A 22,203-nucleotide genomic window follows, 5' to 3' on the forward strand; every position below is an offset into this window, starting at 1 on the left:
TGGTCTACTAAGCCAGAACACTGGTAATGATCACCCTCTGGAAGTTGTGAGTCCTTTAATAGCTTTTCCTCAACACCTCACCCTCGGTTCTGTCTGTCTTAATTACCACTGACCTACTACAGAAATATAATTTTTGAAATCAATTTTTTAGGTGTCTGAAAATTGCAAGGGACAATTCATACAATAGGTTTTTCTTTTCTTGATTTACTTATTTATTTGAAAGTCAAAATTACAGAGGGACAAAGAGGGAAAGGAATTGAGAGAGGGAGAGGAGGCAGAGAGCAAAAAAGGGAGGGAATGAGGGAGGAAGAGAGAGAGATCCATCTTCCATCCATTGGTTCACTCTCCAGAGGGCTGCAATAGCCAGGGGCTGGGCCAGGCCAACACAGGAGCCAGAAGCTTCTGTGTCACCCACGTGGGTAAAGGGAGCCACACACTTAGACTATCTTCCGCTGCTTTTTTCAGGTGCATTAACAGGGAGCTGAATCATAAGTGGAACATCTGGGATTGGTATGGGAGCCCATATATGAGGATGGCATTACAGATGATAGCTTTCCCTGCTATGGTATAACACCAACCCCAGGTCCATGTTTTTGACACTAGTTGAAATTATATTCAATTAAGTACCTTTTAAAGCAAACTAAAGGGCGCTGGAGTACTTTATGGATAAAGTGATGTGGTATCTGTGATTTCTTTATAATACTTTAGGAAAGGTAAGTAAAAGAAGGACAATGTGTTGATAATTATTGCAATTAGATGAGCAGTATATGAAGACTCCAATATAGTCAATTTTTTTCTATGATTGGAAATTTTATAATGCAAAGAACAGATGCCCAGGTTCTGCCCCAAATCAATTAAATCAGATGTCCTAGGCTTCAGTAGTTTTAAAACTTAAACTTCAATAATTTAAAAACTCCAATGATTCACATTGATAGTTGAGTTGTGAGAATCACCAACATGGAAGATAAAAACCTAAGATTCAGAAATACCTACATAGTTTAAGATGTTATGTAAATCAAAGTTAGCTTTTTAAAAAAATTTATCACTGTAAAGGACAGTAGATAATTGATGTTTTTGTCTATAAAAATGCCAAAGCATATTTTTGAAAAATATATTTAATTTTATTGGAAAGGCAGAATTACAGAGAGGAGAGACAGATCTATGGCTGGTTCACTCCCCAAGTGGCTGCAACAGCAAGAACAGAGCTAATCTAAAGCCAGGAGCCACTAGCTTCTTCCAGGTTTCCTACACAGTTGTAGGGTCCCAAGACTGGGCCATCCTCTACCACTTTCCCAGGTGACAGGCAGGGAGCAGGTAGTGAAGTGGAGCAACCAGGATATGAACCAGTGCCCGTGAGGTCCTGGCACTTAGAAGGAGAGGATTTAGCCTTTGAGCTATCATGCCTGGCCTGACCAAAATATCTTTGGTTACAAGTGTGGGATGATTGGGACCCAACACTGTAGCCTAGTGGCTAAAAAGTCCTCACCTTGCATGTGCCAGGATCCCATATGGGCGCTGGTTCTAATCCTGGCGGCTCCACTTCCCATCCAGCTCCCTGCTTGTGGTCTGGGAAAGCAGTCAAGGATGGTCCAAAGCCTTGGGACCCTGCACCTGTGTGGGAGACCTGGAAGAGGCTCCTGACTCCTGGCTCCTGGCTTTGGATTGGCTCAGCTCCAGCCGTTGAGGCTGCTTGGTGAGTGAATCATTGAATGGAAGATCTTCTTCTCTGTCTCTCCTTCCCTCTGTGAATCTGACTTTCTAATAAAAATAAACTAAATCTTAAGAAAAAAACAATTGTGGAATGATTATATTATGTAGTGAGCAAAAAAAAGCTCGTTATTTTAGGCTGCATTAACAGACACATAAAAGAAAAAAAATTGTATTTGTTCAAAACTTACTTGATATGTTTAGGGTTAAATGACACATGTTAAAAGAAACTTTGACAAATAATTAAGAAAATAGTAAAGGAAGTAGACAATCTTATTCAACTGTTGAAAGAACTAAGTGTGTTGTAAACTAGAAGAGAAAGAAAAAAACCAAAAATACATTTGAAGGCTCTTCATGTTGAGTAGAGTATGTGTTTTATATTTTCCTTACATTGCAAGAAAGTAGCTTTTATTTATCCCAAGAAGGGCCTTTATTTTTCTTTTTTTATGAGAAATATTTTTATTTTGCTCTGTTGTGGTTAAAAATGCTTTTTTAAATAAAAATTACAGAAAATATGTATAGTTATTAAAAAGAAAATGGTGGCCAGTGTTGTAGTGCTACCACCTGTGATGCTGGCCTCCCATATGAGTCCCAGTTAAGTTCCAGCTCTTCTACTTGTGATCCAACTCCCTGTTAATGTGCCTGAGAAAGCAGTGAAGGGTGACCCAAGTACTGAGTCTCCTGAAATGAAGCTCCTGGTTTTGGCCTGGCCAGCCTTGGCTGTGTGGAAAGTGGATCAACAGTTGGAAGGGGTGTGTGTGTGTGTGTGTGTGTGTGTAACACTGGCTTTCAAATAAATAAATACATCTTAGAAAGAAAGAATAAATGATATTTTATGATTCTACTGCCCACAGATTATCTCAGAGATAATATAACTAAGTCTGACTAGTTGAATTGTGGTACCCAGTGCAAAAATTTAAGATTAAGACAGTAACAGATGAGTACTGAACTGAGCGCAGGTCCTTCTGGGCCCAGGGCCCCATGAAACTGGCCTTGACTTTAGCATATGGCTATATAAATATTTCTATATTTTAGGAAGGACTTTCTAATCAGTAGAAATTCGTGCTGATGCAATTGGCAGGCCTGGAAGAAGTTAACTGTGGAGTTTTTCAAGGATAGAGTGAGGCTTTCTCTCAGGGCTTCTCTTCAGGGAAGAAATGTGCTAAATGTTATATTACATGACCTATGAGTATATTTTTTTAAATCACTAATGTCTCTGGTTCTCTAGTGAGCCAAAAAGAATTGCTACATCAGTAATAATGTGCAAAGTTATGTTTTGAAAAAAATTAGATACCCTTGTATTTTTTTAATCTTTTTTTTTTTTAAAGATTTATTTTTATTACAAAGTCAGATAAACAGAGAGAAGGAGAGACAGAGAGGAAGATCTTCCGTCCAATGATTCACTCCCCAAGTGAGCCGCAACGGGCCGATGCATGCCAATCCGAAGCCGGGAACCAGGAACCTCTTCCGGGTCTCCCATGTGGGTGCAGGGCCCCAATGCATTGGGCCATCCTCTACTGCTTTCCCAGGCCACAAGCAGGGAGCTGGATGGGAAGTAGAGCTGCCGGGATTAGAACCGGTGCCCATATGGGATCCCGGGGTGTTCAAGGCGAGGACTTTAGCCGCTAGGCCATGCCACCGGGCCCTATTTTTGTAATCTTAATGAAGACCATTTCATATCCATTATTATTTTGAATTTTGTTAAGATTCATGTTCCTTGTTTGACAGGATACAACCAAGACCCCATAAACCTTTACCAGGCTCTAGTACATTGGTAGGTTGCTGCTCAGTTCTAGTTGTTTGCAAGATGTTGTGAATTTATTGGTGATTAAAATTTTCTTGCTTTTTTCTCTTCTTTTAATATTTTGATAGTACATGTAAGTAAGGAAATAGGGTTTGAGCTAGTTTTATTGAAATGAATTTCTTAAGTGGACCCAGCCCAATAGCAAATAGTAATTCAGCTCACAAATAGGAATCTGTGTGATTTCTCAATTGTAGGTTGATTCATGACCTTGGTTGTTCCAGTTGTGGGATGATATAGATATGGGTATATAGAAAAGGAACCCAAAGTTGTCTGCTTGTTTCTTGTACTTTTGAAGCCCAGATATTGCTACATACAAAGTCTTGAATGAGTTGAAAATACTTAATGATTACAGCCCATAGAGCTGAAAGTATTCCCCATAGGACTAGCTAGCAATGCAATCTAACACAAAATTCTAAATTATTTGTTGCATAGTTTTATGCTGTCTGATTTCATACACTTAAACACTGAACAATTTCCTTTCTGTGTCCTCTAAGGCATTTGGAATCTTATGAATATTTCTGCTGCTGCTGCTGCTGCTGGCATTTCTTGCCCGTGCCATTCATACAACTAAATGTGTTGTTGCTTGGTTGTCCCCCACCACAACCCTTTGTCAGAAAAATAATCGTTCCTTGTCACTGAGGAATGGTTCGGTGCCCTTTCCCCCCCCACCTCTGCCTCTTCAGTTAGCCACACTGCCATTTTCATCTGAGCCAAGCTTTACCCTGTTCTTCTTTCTCTCCTTCTTTTAGTACTTTGATAGTGCATGGAAGTGGGAAAATAGGACTTGAGCTAGCTTTATTAGAAATAAATTTTCCGAGTGGGTCTGGCATGATGGCTCAATGGCTCATCCTTGCCAATTCCATATGGGCACCAGTTCATGTACTGGCTACTCCACTTCCCGTTCAGCTTCTTGCTTGTGGCCTGGGAAAGCAGTAGAGGATGGCCCAAAGTCTTGCAACACTGTACCTGTGTGGGAGATCCGGAAGAAGCTCCTAGCTCCTGGCTTCAGATCAGTTCAGCTCTGGACATAGTGGCCACTTGGGGAGTGGACCAGCAGACAGAAGATCTTTCTCTGTCTCTCTAAATTTGATCTGCCTTTCCTGCAAAACTAAATAAATCTTTAAAATAGAGAGAGAGATTTCCTGGAACTCGTGCTGTGGCAGAACAGATATAACCTCCTATCATACCAGTTTGGGTACCTGTGGTCACTGTTTTTGGTCATTTCTGATCCAGCTCTCTTTTAATGCACCTGGGAAAGCAGTGGAGGATGGCCCAATTGTTTGGGCCCCTGCACCCACATGGGAGACCTGGAAGAACCTCCTGGCTCCTGGCCAACCTAGTCCCAGTCATTGCGGCCATTTAGAGAGTGAACCAGTGCATGGAACAGCTCTCTGTCTCCATTTCTCTGTAGCTCATTCAATAAGTAAGTAAGTAAAGAAATAATAAATATTTAAAAACTTGCTTCCTAATGCTTTGCCTCTTGTCAAAAACCCTTTGATTGTTATTTGAGATTGTGTTGCATTTGTGACTACTACTTTCCCTTTTGTATCTGTTCTTACATTCACTCTCCTGCCCTTCTCCTTGGACTGAGCCAAATTTCTCTTCGTTTCTATGTGCCCCTGCTCTTGTAATGCACCCCCCTCCATGCTTGCAGTAGCTTCTTGCCTTACAGCTGCCAACCTGCCTGTGTTCAAACTTGCTTGGAAACTTTTTTTAAGTGAGTAATAGAAAAAGTGCCCGAAGCCTGATTTAGTATACTTTTTCCCCCAAAAAATCTATATGCTAAATTAAAGGGAAATGCCTCCCACACCAAAACCAACATTTGACCAATACAAATTTCTTTTTTTTTAAAGATTTATTTATTTTATTACAAAGTCAGATATACAGAGAGGAGAGACAGAGAGGAAGATCTTCTATCCAATGATTCACTCCCCAAGTGAGGCGCAACGGGCCGGTGCTGCGCCAACCCGAAGCCGGGAACCTGGAACCTCCTCCAGATCTCCCACGCGGGTGCAGGGTCCCAATGCATTGGGCCGTCCTCGACTGCTTCCCCAGGCCACAAGCAGGGAGCTGGATGGGAAGTGGAGCTGCCGGGATCAGAACCGGCGCCCATATGGGATCCCAGGGCATTCAAGGCGAGGACTTTAGCCACTAGGCCACGCCGCCGGGCCCCAAATTTCTAAAAGTGGAAGGTTGATGTGTATTTTTCAGCAATGCCATTCATACAACTAAATAGCAAGTTGTGGATTTTGTAGCCAGCAATATGTTAAGGATACAAATTCAGAGGTAGAAGATGTTATTATTGTCCACAGAGAATCAATAATCTAGATAGGGAGCCACAATAATATCAATAAAACTTAGAAAATAGTTGTAATAACCAGTGTAATGAGCAAATGCTAGGTTGTGTAGTTCAGATTTTTTAAGTATCGTAACCCAAGAAAAATAGAAGATGCGTTGTTGCTTGGAGTTGTGGGGCTTGAGGAAAATGTGGTTCAGATTCATTAGCTTGGTTGGGTTAGAAGACTGTTAGTGTTTCCATGTAAAGCTATAATTGTTAGCAAAGACACTAAGGGAGAAAAATAACGGATTGTTTAAGAAAATAGCAAAATTTGTATTAGAAAATAGTAGAAAATATAACCACAAAATTAAATACATCAAGCAAGAAGAGCCTTGAATTCCAAATTGAGGACTTAAGAATCAATTGTTTAAAAGCCTTTCCTAAGCCTAAGGTATTTTAATTAACCAAGATTTTATCATGCTTAAATATCTAATGTTTTCTCGTATTAGCAGTATTAACTCATACTGGGTGTTTTTCTTTATATTAAGCCTTTTTAAAAGTGTTTTATGTATGAGATCACTCATTTAATTGTTATAGCAACCTGTTCTAGATTCTGATTTAAAATCTCTATAACTGAGGATGCAGAAGAGAGAAATAAATAACTTAAATTTGTACAAGTGACAGAGCTGACTTTGCTACCAAAATCTTCATTTCATATCTGTTATAAACACCTTAAGAAACATGAATGCTGCAGGTATAATGTAAGATTTAGACAGCTGAACAAAAGTTTTCGTTGAAAGATAAGTTTCTTTTTTTTTTTTGTAAAGAAAGATAAGTTTCTGAAACACTACTGATATTCCATAGAGTACTCAGCTCATCGCAAATGCATTTCTTTTTCTAAAAGTAAAGTTTCTATAAAGACTCAGAAAAATAAAAAAATAAGAATTCATTGGTTGTTTGTCGTACTAAGTGATATTAGGTTTTACTATCCTTTGTAAAACCTTTCTTTTAATAATCTTTCTGTTGCATCAGGGCTTCTGGTTGGAACTCTTGATTCAGTCTTGGACTCCACTGCAAAAGTAGCTCCCTTTCGCATTCTACACCAGACACCAGATTCTCAAGTTTACTTGTCAATTGCGTGTGGTAAGTATGATGTTAACAACTAGTCATTCCAAATGAATGAGAATACTAGGAAGGGAATATTTAAATTTATGCTTCCCAGTTTTGCACTGAATGTGCAATTCTACTTAAAGATAATAGCAAGATTTGTTTATTTACACTTAAATGGGTATTAAGAGTTTTGTTTTGTTTTCAATCAATTGATTTAAGAGACCTGAAGCATGTGGTCCAGCCATGCTCACTCTGAGTGAATTTTGATCAGTACTGCTACTGACTTTTTTGTTCACCCAACTGCTGGGACTTTCTCCTGAAATACACTATTTTATTTTGGGTAACCTAAATGAGGAGACTCTAAAGTCTTCTATAAGCCATTTTTTTCTCATTATTGTTATTATTTTATGATAAAGTTCAATAGTCTCTGGAATTTCCCGGACCCCCTCTCCAAATCCCCTGCCCCACACACTGATTTCTCCTGTATTATTACAGTAGTATAGTTCTTCATAAACAATCATAAGCCTATAATTGTGGGCATGGACAATAGCAGAAAGTTCAGCATCCTATTATTAATATAAATTTAATAGTTGCGTTGGGAGTCCGTCTTTGATCGGGAAGTACAGATACATACTGCATCATATCCTCACATTTGGATATGGTAGCATCCATTACACTGTTACTATATATCCCCTCAAATGAAAAGCCATAAAACAAAATCAGCAACAGGAAGAAAAATGTAAGTTTACAACTCCATGAAGCTGAATAACGTGCAACTGAATGACTGATATGTCTCTAGAGAACTGAAAAAGAAAATCAAGAACGTTCTTGAAGAAAATGATGCTGCTGTATGATCTATGAGTCAGTGAAGAATTTAATATGAGAAAAAAATTTTTGAAAAAACGAAAGTAAAAACAAGAAAATGAAAATCCATGAGATACAGTTCCCACTGAGCTTTGGTGATAAGATGTGTCACCTGTAGGCAACAGATAGATGAGTTTGTTTTTTTTTTTAATCCAGTCTTCTAATCTATCATGTTTGATTGATGAGTTTAAGCCATTTACATTCAGGGTTAGTATGAATGGGTGATAATTTAGTCCTGTCATTTTAGCAATGAGTTCTTCATTATTTGATCTAATCTTCTGTTGTTATTTTACTGGGATGTTCTTTGCATTTGTCTTTGGTTTTGGTGGGTGCTATTCCTCTTCTCTGTCAAGAGAACATCTCTAAGTATCATTTGTAGGGCAGGTCTGGAAGAGATGTATTCTTTAAACTTTTCTTCAGTGTGAAAGAATTTTATTTCATTTTCAAAGGCAAAGGAAAGCTTTGATGGGTATGTTATTCTGGGCCAACAATTTTTTACTTTTAGAGTCTGTAATATGTTGCTCCATTCTCTTCAGGCTGTGAAGTTTCCTGTGAGAGGTCAGCTGTGAGTCTGATTGCCATTCCTCCATAGGTCAAGTGATTTTTTTTTGTTTTCACGTGCACATTTAAGGATGTTTTCCTTATGTTCCACTGAAGATAGCTTGATTATCATGTGTCATGGTGAAGATCACTGGTTTTAAAGATTTATTTTATTTTTATTGGAAAGTCAGATATACAGATAGGAGGAGAGACAGAGAGAAAGATCTTCTGTCCAAAGATTCACTCCCCAAGTGAGCGCAACCGCCAGTGTTATGCCATTCCAAAACCAGGATCCAGGAACTTCTTCTGGGCGTCCCAAACAGGTGCAGGGTCCCAAGTCTTTGGGCCATCCTTGACTGCTTTCCCAGGCCACAAGCAGGGAGCTGGATGGGAAGTGGAGCTGCCGGGATTAGAACCGGCACCCATATGGGATCCCAGGGCGTTCAAGGCGAGGACTTTAGCCGCTAGGCCACACTGCCAGGCCCGAAGATCACTTTTGGTCAAGCCTGTTGGGAGTTCTGTACCCCTCCTGGATGTTGTTTCCCAATTCTTTCTCTGTATTGGGGAATTTTTCCTTTATTATTTCATGAATACAGTTTTAAACCTAGCTTCTCTTTCTGCACCTTCTGGAACTCCCATAACTCTTATATGTGGCCTTTTAATAGTGTCTCTTAATTCTTGAATACTTTGTTGATCTTGATCCTGCTCCACTGCCAGCTTTTTGATTGTTTCTCCATTGTAACAAGAAATGTCTTCCAATTCTGAGATTGTTTCTTCTGCCTCATTCATTCTATTATTAAGATTTTCCACTGAATTTTTAATTTGCTCTATTGTGTCTTTCATTTCTAATAATTCTGCTTGATTTTGTTTCAGTGTTGCTATTTCCTGTGTGACATATTCCTTAAGTTCCTGAATGTGCTTCTCGTTGTTGACAAGAACATTTATAACAAGTTTTTAAAGTTTTTTATCCTTTTTCTCGATGTATTCCTCAGGTAACTCTGAGGTTGACAAGGGCTTTTGCTCCTTTGCAGGGGAGTCTTGTGCCTTTGTCTTTTCTTTTGCTCTGGGTCATTGTATTTCTGGTTAGCAGGCTCTTCTCCTTGGGGCAGGTTTCTCAGCTTTGTCATCCACATGTCTACAGTTCTGTTTTACTTATTGTGGTTGGTACCCAGTTCTTTATTTGCCACTCATTCCAGTGATTTCCCGGTCTGGGTTCTTACATTAGACTTCCACCATGGTCTCCATAATCCCAGCTTCTGGTTCATCACTCTCTACCTCCTGTGATCTCATGCTGTAACTGCACTGTTGTCTGTACAACCTTTCTCCCACTTCCGATTTGAGTAGTTCCCAGGGTTAGGGAGACACCAGTTACCCTAAATAACTAGGTTGTTAGTGGTGCTGATCTTGCCGGAACCTGCTGGCCATTAGGTCTGAGGGCTACCCGGACCTATTTTGACCCATAGGGTGCCAAAGTTGGCATTATTTTAAAAAAAGAGAAAGACACATGAATTTCTAGAAAGTTCATATGTATGAATGAATATACACCATGCAATTCATTTTTGGGGGTTTGTAGCTTGGTTTTTGTATTTCTCTCTGAATTTCTTCCACTGTTGGTGCTGAGTCACTTTTGCTGGCTGTCTTAAAATGTTGCTTAAACTTAATTGTGGATGATGCTATCGGAATTTTGTAGCACCAACTCTAAGTCTAGTTGGTAGAATTTTCTGTTAGATTTGTATTTTGAATTTAATGCTTCTGAAGAAAAATAGAGAATTAAAAAAATTGTATGAAGGGAACCAATTTCATGCATTCATAGATGCAGCATTAAGAACTTATAGACACTTCTCACCATACCCTCGCTCTCTCTCCACCTTCTCTCCTCCTTCTTATTTTTCTTTTATTCCTAAATAACATACTTTTAATTTTCTTTATAATCACAAGCTTAACTTCCCGCCAAATAAAGAATTCAACAAGTAATAAATAGAAAAACCACTGCTTCTGAAGTATGTAGTCAAAGGCTATAAACTATAATTAAATCTCAAAATGTCACTTTGAAATTTTTTAGAAACAAAAAATATCTACTACATAAAAAAGGATGAAAGTATGATTATATAACTTATTCTCACAGTTTAAACTGATATGGAAATGTAGTGTTTACCTACTAATGAGCTTTCTTATATCTAAATGATCCAAATATAGGTCTTACTGTTTATCTATGGCTTTCATTTGTGGTTAAAGAAAGTTATTGATCTTAGTATAATGACTTCAATAATGTGGGTAAAATTTTGACTTGTAGCAAATCAATAATTTTGTGATGTCAACAATTGTTGATGTGTCAAACTTCCTATGTGATAAAACCTACTAAGAAGTCAAAGTAAGTCATGGGAATCAAATTTGTACAATCCATAATTCTGGGAAAATTTTAAAGATATATGGGTGATAAGGAGAGATTAGTGGATATTGAATTGTTTCTGTAGTCAAAATAGCAGAGTTTAATCTGACCTTCAATAAGTCATCTATCACAAATCACATGAATTTGTATACAGTTTTTAACTATCTTCACAAAATTTCTGGAAGTATACTAGGTGGTTTATCAAATAATGTGACTGAACAAAGATGCCTTAAGCAGTTGAAATCCACATTTACACAGCATGCCATAAGCATGCTGCTTTCAGCCACACAGATTGTGGATACAGTATTTACTATATTTTTTGAAGACCAAGGATCAAAGTGTGCATATTTATGTCCAGTATTTTAAAAATTCCCTGAAAAGATACTGTTTATTCTCTAGATACTAGTTCCCGGGCATCTGAATTTTCAAAGTGTGTGTATTTTTTATGAACTATATTTTTGTCTCCCTTAATTTATACATATTCTTTCTATTTAAAATGAAAAATGCTGTTTATTTTAAAAATTTTTCAAATCTTATATTTAGCTTGGTTTATTTGAATGCAAAAGGAGACATCTTAACTTAAAAAAAAAAAGTTTCAAAGGGCCAGGGCACAATAGCCTAATGGCTAAATCCTTGCTTTGTTTGCCCTGGGATCCAATATGGGCATTGGTTCATGTCCTGGCTGCTCCACTTCCCATCCAGCTCCCTGATGTGGCCTTGGAAAGCAGTGAAGGACAACCCAGAGCCCTGGGATCCTGCACCCACATGGGAGACCTGGAAGAAGTTCCTGGCTCCTGGCTTCAGATTAGTTCAGCTCTGGCCATTGAAATCACTTGGGGAGTGAACAAGCAAACAGAAGATCTTTCTCTCTATCTCTGTTTTTCTCTGTAAATCTTTCTGACAAAAATAAATAAAAATTTTTTTTCAAAGATTTATTTTATTTTTATTACAAAGTCAGATATACTGAGAGGAGGAGAGACAGAGAGGAAGTGGAGCTGCCGGGACTAGAACCAGCAGCCATATGGGATCAAGGCGAGGACCTTAGCCACTAGGCCACGCTGCCGAGCCCTAAATAAAAATTTTTTAAAGAAAGGTTTCATAAAACATAAAATACATGTTCTTCCTCTTTGTCAATCTCCAGAAATCATGGCACATAGCTTAATTTATTTAGTGTAAATGATAGGAAAATCATCAATCTGTTAACTTTATAAAGAAAAATTTTAAAGAAAAGACAAATGATATGATATCAGGTGATTCAGTCCCATCTTTCCAAGTCTCTCCATTATGCATGCATTTTTTATGGTTAGCCTAAAATATTTATTTATAAATACCCATGCGTATGGATGAAGGAGAGAATAAATGTAATGCCTTATGACTAACATTTTTGAAAGTCATCAAATATCATATTTCTTGTTAAAGTAAGATGGTAAATATCATGAATGGTTTTGTTCTGGAGTTTTCCTTGAGTCTTACTCTCTTATGTTATTGGTCAGGAGCCAACAGAGAAGAAATAACAAAGCATTGGGATTGGTTGGAACAAAATATCATGAAGACCTTATCTGTGTTTGATTCAAATGAAGATATTACTAATTTTGTACAAGGAAAGATAAGAGTAAGTGGCATGGATGTATTTTGTAGATGGAATATAAAATCTGATCCTTTTATATGATGGTCAGATGTCAGATGGAAAGTTATTTTACTGACGCCTTTCAAGACTGGTAGAAACCCACAAGTCTATTCCAGAATCAGCAATTAAGAAAACTGTAAGATCAATGGTTTTTCTTTGGTGCCCTTGTGATATTTTTCTGTCAGTACTCTTTGAGTTTGGAATTTGAATAAACCTTTGTTTATTCAAAAGATGATATTTAGCAGCTGTATTTGTGGTAACTGCTTGTGATGCATTAGAAAAAAAGGAGTGCAAAATTGAGGAAAATCAGGTCACCTCTCTCCTAAGAGATCTATGTGTGTGAACACTTTTATAAATATAACACATGGACCTGTATAGAAATATAGAGTTGAATAAATTCAACTGTTTAAACTGAAATACCTGAAATATAGTTTTCTTGGGAATGATTATGGATTTTCAGAAAGTATTTTGTCTCCTTTAGGGATTAATTGCTGAAGAAGGAAAACAATCTTTTGCAAAAGAAGATGATCCTGAGAAATTTCGTGAAGCCCTTTTGAAATTTGAAAAGTGCTTTGGTTTACCAGAGCAGGAGAAGTTGGTGACCTATTATTCTTGCAGTTATTGGAAAGGACGAGTCCCTTGTCAGGGATGGCTTTACCTTAGCACCAACTTCCTGAGCTTCTATTCTTTTTTGTTGGGATCAGAAAGTAAGTAATTTCTCTTGTGCCATAGCTTTGAACTCGCTGACTGAACTATCAATTCTGGTTCTGTTAGGTTGTATGTAAAGTAGCAAGACTGTTATTAAAGATAATTAAAACGTACATTAAAGTTTTTGTTTCAGGGCCGGTGTGGTGGCCTAGTGGCTAAAGTCCTCACCGTGAACACACAGGGATCCCATATGAGCGCCAGTTCTAATCCCGGCGGCCCCATTTCCCATCCAGCTCCCTGCTGTGGTCTGGGAAAGTTGTCAAGGACAGCCCAACACTTTGGGACCCTGTACCTGTGTGGGAGACCCAGAAGAAGCTCCACACTCCTGGCTTCGGATATGCTCAGCTCCGGCTGCTGCTGCCACTTGGGGAGTGAATCAGTGGATGGGAAGATCTTCCTCTCTGCATATCTGACTTTCCAATAAAAACAAATAAATCTTTTAAAAAAGTTTTTGTTTCATCTAGGGAAAGAATCCTCAGAAGACTGGTTGCTTAATATAGAACCATTAAAAGTGTATATACGATATTCTGCATATTGTGGGACATGATGAAAAATTGTTAAATGGTGACAGCAGTCTGACATATAACTATTTACTTCCCCTTATGATTGACTACCTGTTTGTTAAGTCCATTTTTTTTAAAGATTTTTATTTTATTGTGCTTGAAAGTCAGAATTAAAGACAGAAAAAGAGAGTGGGGGAAGGGGAAACAAAGAGGTCTTCATTCCCCAAATGGCTGCAGCAGCCAGAGCTGGGCTGGTCCAGAGCTGGGAACCAGGAGTTTCTTCTGGGTCTCCCACATGGGTAGAGTGGCTCAAGGCTTTGAGGCATTCTCTGCTGCTTTCCTATATCATTAGCAGGCAGCTGGATTTGAAATAGAGCAGCTGGGAAGTGAACCAGTGCCCATATGGGGTACTGACACCACAGGCAGAAGATTAGCTTACTGTGTCACCACACCAGACCCTTCAGTCCATATTTTAAACAAGCAAATGTAACTACAATAGCCACTATACTTAAAATGGCCCACTTTTAAGTGTGTGGCCATAAAGGAGAATGAAATAATGTATAGCATTCATACAAACAACTTTTATATCAGTGATTATATAATTGTGGAGATGTGTCAAATCAGAAAATTTTGTTTTTAAAATTTTTATGTATTCCTAAAATCATTTTAGAAATTTTAATTCAAAATTTTAACTAATCTTAGCAGAAAGATGGATTTTAGCTTTGTTAGAATTCAATTAGGATGTGTAATTATTTACAATGTAGCCAAAATGACTTTGCCTTTTTTCTATATTTATGCATTAATTAACAAGTCATATGCATTATCAACTTCTACCTTACTCAAGACTGCTTAAGCCTCCACTTTGGTTTTTTTTAAATATGCATTTAAATGTTTGCCTCACTTAATTTTAGTATATTTGGTATATTACTCTCTAAATTTTGATGCCATAAATTTTCATTTTCATTATTTTAGTTGTTCATAGAGTTTATCAAGCTGTTCATGCTTCCAAAAATTTCCTTAGTGAATACAAATCAATGTTGGAAATTCAATTATAGCTGCTTTTAACTTTTTCTTTTAGTAAAACTCATTATTTCCTGGGATGCCATCTCAAAACTTGAGAAGACTTCAACTGTCCTACTGACAGAGAGTATTCATGTGTGTACCCAAGGGGAGAATCACTATTTTTCAATGTTTTTACACATTAATGAAACATACCTTCTCATGGAACAGCTGGCAAACTATGCCGTACGAAGACTTTTTGATAAAGAAACATTTGATAATGACCCAATCCTTGATGATCCTCTACAAATCACCAAAAGGTACTGAAAGCTTAATATTTACCTTTCAAAGTGTTGCTTGACTATAGATCAATTGCATTGATAAGAAATTTAACTGTTCTGTGTTACATGATAGTTTTTCCTTTTTACTTTGGAGTTTATCAGTCTTGTGTGTTGTGTGTGTGTTTTGTGTGTCTGTGTATGTGTGCATGTGTGTAGTTTTTGAGAATCAGGAACTTCTTTGGAGTGGTTTTTTTTTTTTTCAGTTTGTTTTTGTTTGTTTATTTTGTTTTTTAAGGAGAGATTTGCACTAAGAGAAGGAGTGATTGTATTAACTCTACATTTCTCTGAGTAGTCCAAAACTGTTTCAGGACTGGCATTGTTAAGCATATTGTTTATTTTTTTTAAAGATTTATTTATTTTCATTGGAAAGTCAGATATACAGAGAGGAGAAGCAGAGAGGAAGATCTTCCAACCATTGATTTACTTCTTAAGTGGCCACAATAGCTGGTGCTGAGCTGATTCAAAGACAGGAGCCAGGAGTTTTTTTCTGGGTCTTCCACATGGGTGCAGGTCCCAAGGCCTTGGGCCATCCTGGACTGCTTTCCCAGGACTCAAGCAGGGAGCTGGATGGGTAGTGGGGCCATTGGAACACAAACCAGCGCTCATATGGGATACCAGTGCATTCAAGGCAAAGTCCCCAGCCGCAAGGCTACTACGCTGGACCCATATTGTTTATTATTTTAAGATTATCCATAGGCAGCATAATTCTTCATGAAGAGCCAAGATAGTATAGTCAGTGGAGCATGGACGTCAGCATGAGAGGGAAGCAACCCTTAGACAGGGTGTCTCAGAACCTCAGCTTCCTTATCTTTCATGTGTACCTCAGAGGACATTGAAGGGGAATGAGGGCAACGTGTAAAGGCACTTGGTGAATTATCAGACTCTAAGCATATGTTGATCCTACTAGTGCTAACAACGCAAGTTATCTGTCTGATAGCTATTTGTCACTATATTTGCTTTACTGATATTGACCGGTGTCTTCATTCTACTCAGCATTCATGTCAGTTGGCTGCAGCAAGCATGCCAAAGGGAGGGGGTGAGGATAGGATCCAGAAATAGCTAGTGAATGCAGCCACTAGTAAGGAGGAAGAGGGTATAGGTTGCATGGGAACTTGTAAGAAGAACCTAAGCCAGAGGTCTATGAACAAACCAGAACAAGTGACCTTGGAGGGTTGAGTGATTATTAAATAACCCCGGTTAGGTACAGTTCCTCCTCTTATTCCCAAACTATTTCTAACACTCATATAATAAAAATTCCTTTGTGTACCTGGCTGTCTTTCTGGAAATTAGATCATTAAGGTGAATTTTTTTTCACATTTTTGTTACCAAAAGTAGGTCTCAGTATGCATGGTTTATGAATAGAATGTCATAAAGATTAAAAATTGTGTTTATGTGTTACAGTTGACATTCCTTTTGTGATTCATTCCTGGTTGGTTACCAAAAACAAATTCATCAGCTGTTTTATTTTCCCTAAAATGACCTCTCAAAGTCCCCTTCTAGCAGTATGTTTTTCATTACTAAGTTTATATTTAAATGAAATCTAGCAAAGCCGTTGTCTGTGGATTTTTAAGGGAGGCCTTGGAAAGCAATATATATATTTACATTTCCTCTTCTAGTAAATTAGGAAGAACAACAGCTTTTAAGATTTAGTCTCCAAAACACTGTTTCTAATAATGGAATCTCTTTTTTGCTCTCTGCTTATTGCTTTTGTGTGATTTTTGTAAATTTAAACAATGCAGGGACTTAATAATTATAGTTACATTTACTGAATATCTTTCCAAGATTTTTAATGTAAGAATTTGAAAATACTTGCAAAAAACATGAGTGGGATTGGACATGGCATATTGTTCTAGATTACTTGTTTCCCTGTACAATAATGTGTCTTAAGCACCTCTCCATTCACTTAAATGAACCTCATCTTCATAAATACTGAGATAACCCACGAAATTACAACTTAAGTGATATGAAAATTGACATGTTTCTGCTCATATTAGAACTCTTTTGAAAGACATGATGAAGAATGATAGAGTCACACATTTATGCAGAAAGAATGAATTTAATTTTAAATTTGGGCGATTTGATTTAGGGCTCGCATAATTCGCTCACTACATAGCCAAGATGGAATCGCTATTTAGCACAAGTGTTTAGTGCTGCAAAGACAAATAGTACTATTTCAAGCCATTGCCTTTTGTTTATGTATTTATGTATCAGTTAACAAGTCATCTGTATTTATCAACACCTATCCCATGCCCAACACTGCACAAGCCTCTAGTTTGGAATTTTTCTAAACATTCATTTAAATATTTGCCTTACTAAATTTTAATATATTTTTAAAGTATGTATTTTATTTTCATTGGAAAGTCAGATATACAGAGAGGAGGAGAGACAGAGAGAAAGATCTTCCGTCCATTGATTCACTCCCTAAGCAGCCGCTTCGGCTGGAGCCAAGCCAATCCGAAGCTATGAGCCCAGAGACTCTTCCGAGACTCCCACACAGGTTTAGGGTCCCAAGGTGTTGGGCTGTCATGAACTGCTTTCCCAGGCCACAAACAGGAAGCCAGATGGGAAGCAGGGCTGCCAGGATTATACCCAGTGCCCATGTGGGTTCCTGGTGCATGCAAGGCAAGGATCCCAGCCGGAAGGCTGGGCCCTAATATTTTTTATAGACTACTCTTCCTCTTTTGATACCATAAAATTTTCATTATTTCATTTTGTTTATTCTGAATAACTATTTTGTTTCCAAGATGTGAAGATTATTATTTCCCAATGTGACTTCAGGCAGGATAATGTATTAATAATACATAATAGTAGTTGTCTGTAATGGTAAGTCAACCCTTGCCAGATGGTTTGAAGGTCTGTGTCATGTCTAATTTTTGTTCATTTTAATCTGCTAATAAAACCAGATTGGAAAAATGAATAAGTAAAATGAGTTTTTAAGGAATCAGTGTATTCTTCAGTGTTGAAATTTGTTGAAGAATATAGCATTCAATCTGTGCTTTAGAGTACATTTAGTTTAATACATGCATGTGTACACTTTAGAACTCATTTAAACCCTATCCTTTTTCTTCTTTCCTATAGAGGCCTGGAAAATCGAGCCCACAGTGAGCAATTTATTGCCTTTTTTAGACTGCCCAAAGAAGAGACTTTGAAAGAAGTACATGAATGTTTCTTATGGGTACCATTCATCCACTTTAACATGCATGGAAAAATGTGCATCTCAGACAACTATATCTGCTTTGCTAGCCAGGATGGCAACCTATGTAGTGTAATCATTCCATTACGAGAGGTAATGTAAAATTGGCTACACAGTGGCAGTTTTTCCATTTGAAAATGTTGTCATTAACAGACGAAAGTGTCTTTTAATTCTGTAAGTAAAACTTTTTTTAATATATATTTTTATTATACTATTTATGTATCTGAGGTGAAGGGGGATATTGAGGGAGAATCCCCACCCAGTCTCCCACCCGCCCAAAGTCCCGGATGTGGGGCATGCTCTGAGATACTTGCTCAAGTGGTCTTTTAATGAGCTCAATATGCAATACTTTATAGTAATTTAAAATAATACTTTTTAAGGTTTATTGTTGCAGGTGCACTTCTGAAAGTTCATGGAAACAGAACAAAAGGATGCAGTTATTTTGGTGCAAAAAACTTTGAAGTTTGAGACTGGCACTGTGGTATAGCAAGCTAAGCTCCCGCCTGTGCACTAGCATCCCATATGGTCCCCGGTCCAAATGCCAACAGCTCCACTACCAAGCCAGCTCCCTGGTAATGGCCTAGGAAGGCAACAGAGGAGAACCCAAGTTCTTAGACCCCTGCACCGATATGGGAGGCTCAGCAGAGTCTCCTGGCTCCTGGCTTTGTGACCATTTGGGAAGTGAACCAACAGATAGAAGATCTGTCTCTCTCATTTCTTTGTAACTATGCCTTTCAAATAAGAACAAATAAATAAATTAAACTTCATGCATATTATGGGAAAACTATGCACAGATTTCAACATTTTTTAAAATGAAAGTAAACATATGTTTTAATTCTACTTTTTCATGGACATTTTGGAGCATCCTTTCCCCTCTAAGATCTTCTGGCCTCCTTTCAGTAAAACCTTACAACTCTTCCAATGTGAAAATACAAAAAAAAAAAATTAAAATGTAAAAGCCAAATAAAGGCTTAGGATGATTACACAAATGGAGCTTAACTATTCAAATATTTATGACACTGATACAAAAACTTAGACTATAACATACAATTTACTTGAGCAGAAAGAATAGAATTTATAGCTTCTGTGTAAGTTAGCAATAAAGGATTGGCATTCAGCCCTGCATTTTTATATTTATAGTGTCAATATGAAGAACTACGTGTTTGCTAAGTGAAGTAACTTACGCTGAGTGAACTTGTTTTCATTGGAGCAAGTCTAGTACTCAGATTCTATTACTTAAAACATATTATGGACCAAAGATTTTAGCCACAAAAGAGTTAGACAAACATATTTGACCTGAACTTATCAATAATAAGGAAAACTTCAGTTTGCTTGTATATGTTTCCACCCCCAGGTCTTAGTTGTAGACAAGACTGATGATTCCAGCAAGTCTGTCATTATTAGCATCAAAGGAAAAACAGCTTTTCGCTTCAGTGAAGTTAAAGACTTTGAGCAACTTGTGGCAAAACTCCGACTCAAGTGTTGCACGACTTCAGCTCAACACCATGATGTCGGCACAGAGGTAATTATATAGCACGCACATTAGTTTGAAAGAGAGCTTTCTGTTTAGTGGGGTTTGTTCTTTGAGGAGGGCTTCAACAGTACTTTTCCTATTCATACCTAGATTTACTCTTTAGAAATAAGGAATTTAAAGAAATTATATTATCTAGGTTACATAATAACACAGAAATGAGAATTAAAGACTGTTCTTTTATAGAATCTGTGTTTTTAAAAACGTTATAACTTGATCTTTCTATATTAATTTTATTATATAAACACATAGCTTGTCTTTTAACAATTCAAACTGTATTTGAGAATTCAAGAAGGCCTTGACAAAGGACTCTCCCCTTACTACTGTAGAGATGACAATTTTAAATGTCTGAATGTCTTATTTAGACAATCTGGCTCAAAGAAAAATAATGTCATGTCTATTTAATAGCAAAAATATAAAAGACAGCAAATACTGTTGATAAAAATGACTAGGAGCCTGATTTTAGTAGTTAATATTTAATGTTAATTTAGTATTTATTAATAATTCATCATGAAAGTGAACACAAGTAGGGTTTTAATGAATTTGTTTTTCTATGTCTAGAAACTGGTATCAAATTTTAACTTTATACATTAATTGAAGCTTCAGTGAAAAATTAACATTGGCTTTCCTGGATAAATGATTTTATTTATATTGGAGTATAAATCCTTGGCCATTCTCTAAAGCAGTGATTGAAAATAATATGCTAAGCTGCTTATAATGCATTATTGGTAAGGTTAAATTTCCCCTTAGTAATAAAAAAGTACAATGAAAATATATAATTAAAATGTATGTGAGTCATTTTACTTCTAGACACAGATCATACACATTGTCCACCAAGCATTTTCTGCCCCAAATTAATTTTCTCTCATTCTCTTTCAGTATTTACTTTAGTTTTTCCTTAGTATATGCCTTAGTTTCATTTCATGTTGAAAATAGAATCTGGTTAGCTTTTTTAGTTTCTCCACCATTCTCACATGCTCTTTGTTTTATCACTGTTTTTGTTCTATTTCATTTTTAGATTAAATCTCTATGCTAGATATTTCACTCTTCAGAACTTGGAGAGGAAAATTTTGCCTGAAAACTTATTAGCTAATTAAAACTAATTAGCTTATTGTCTCAAAATGAGTTTACCATCTTCCAGATATGGAGCGGGAGACTTTAAAAAGTTTGTGGAAAGTGGAATTAAAAGATCAGTTTATTTTATTGCCAAAATGTTGAAATCTGTATGTAGTTTTTTTCGCATAATATGCATTCCATGGACTTTTTGAAGTTGTCTCATATGTCAGAGCTTTAAGGTGTTTAAGGTGTGTGTGTGTGTAAAATCAGTTGATATATTTGGTTTACTTGGCAAGGTTTCTTTTTTAAAATGATCATAACATTCTGGTTTTTTTAAAAACATTTTTATTTTAACAGAGAGGTTATTGACCTATTTTAGTATTACCTGTATATATCTGGCTTTAATAACAGCTCATTTAAACAACATTTATTTATTCAAAAGTCTAAGCTACACACAGAGAGAGGAAAGTACAAGAGTTTCTTCCCAGTCTCCCATGTAGATGGCAGGGCTTCAAGCCCAAGGGCCACTGTTTTTCCCAGGCCATTAGCAAAGAATGAGACTGAAAGTGAAGCACCCTACACAGCAAATGACACCCATTTAGGATGTCCACAGTGCAGGTGGTGGTTAACTCACTACACTATAACACCAGTGACCTCCATTTAATTTCTAAATAAAAGCTATAAAAGCTACCTTCTTTTACAGCTATATCCAAAATACTAAAACAGAAAAATTGCTGTCTGTAGTCTTAACACACCTGGTGAATTTTATAGAGATATTTTCAAATCTAAACCAGCAAGTCTGATTTTTGTTTGTGTGAGCACGTCTAAGAAGTTTCTGGCTCCTAGGAGGCTTTGCATTGGCTCAGCTCAGCTGTGATCTGCTCTGGCCATAACGTCCCTTTAGGGGAGTGAGCCAGAGGATTGAAGATCTGTATCTCTGTCTTTCCTTCTCTCTCTGTATCTACCTCTCAAATAATAAAAAAATAATTTTTTCTTTAAAAAGATTGATTTATTTTTATTTGGCAGGCAGAGTGAACCAGAAGATGTAAGATTACTCTGTCTCTTCCTCACCCTCTCTCTGTAACTCTGCCTTCCAAATGAATAAAATAAATCATTATTTTAAAAGAATGTCAAGTTGTGGAAATCAGCAAATTCATATGGAAATGCAAGGGACTCAAAATAGTGAAAATAGCATTAAAGAGGAGCATACTTGTAGAGCTGTAGTAAACAAGACAATGTGATACTGATATAAGTGTAGCCATATGGATCGATGTAGTAGAACTGAAGATCTATAAATAATTGACTCTTACATTTATGGTTGAATGATTTTCACCAAGGATGGCGAGTAAGTTCAAGTAAAAGAATAATCTTTTCAACAAAGGGTGCTGGAACAATGGGTGTGACAAAAAATGGATTGAACTCTGTCCTTTAACCATACACAAAAAATTAATTCAGAATGGACCAAAGACTTAAATTTGAGGAACTAAATTTATGACACTCATGAAAAAGAACTAAGTCTTCATGTACTTTAATTTGGCAGTTGCTTCTTAGAT

The 22,203-nt window shown here is 37.0% G+C and overlaps 1 protein-coding gene across 2 annotated transcripts in view; it reads left to right on the top strand.

Annotated features, from left to right (window-relative positions):
* The window catches only part of TBC1D8B (TBC1 domain family member 8B), a 78,511-nt gene that overhangs the window by 11,129 nt on the left and 45,179 nt on the right, over positions 1 to 22,203 (top strand). For both annotated transcript variants that reach the window (XM_004590168.4, XM_058658665.1), the window contains exons 2-7: positions 6,822 to 6,932; positions 12,186 to 12,304; positions 12,801 to 13,026; positions 14,609 to 14,849; positions 17,949 to 18,156; positions 19,418 to 19,585. In XM_004590168.4, coding sequence (XP_004590225.2) covers positions 6,822 to 6,932; positions 12,186 to 12,304; positions 12,801 to 13,026; positions 14,609 to 14,849; positions 17,949 to 18,156; positions 19,418 to 19,585 — 1,073 coding nt within the window. The remainder of the gene's footprint in view (positions 1 to 6,821; positions 6,933 to 12,185; positions 12,305 to 12,800; positions 13,027 to 14,608; positions 14,850 to 17,948; positions 18,157 to 19,417; positions 19,586 to 22,203) is intronic.

The sequence above is a fragment of the Ochotona princeps genome, chromosome X (genome assembly GCF_030435755.1).
Source record: "Ochotona princeps isolate mOchPri1 chromosome X, mOchPri1.hap1, whole genome shotgun sequence".
NCBI lineage: Eukaryota > Metazoa > Chordata > Mammalia > Lagomorpha > Ochotonidae > Ochotona > Ochotona princeps.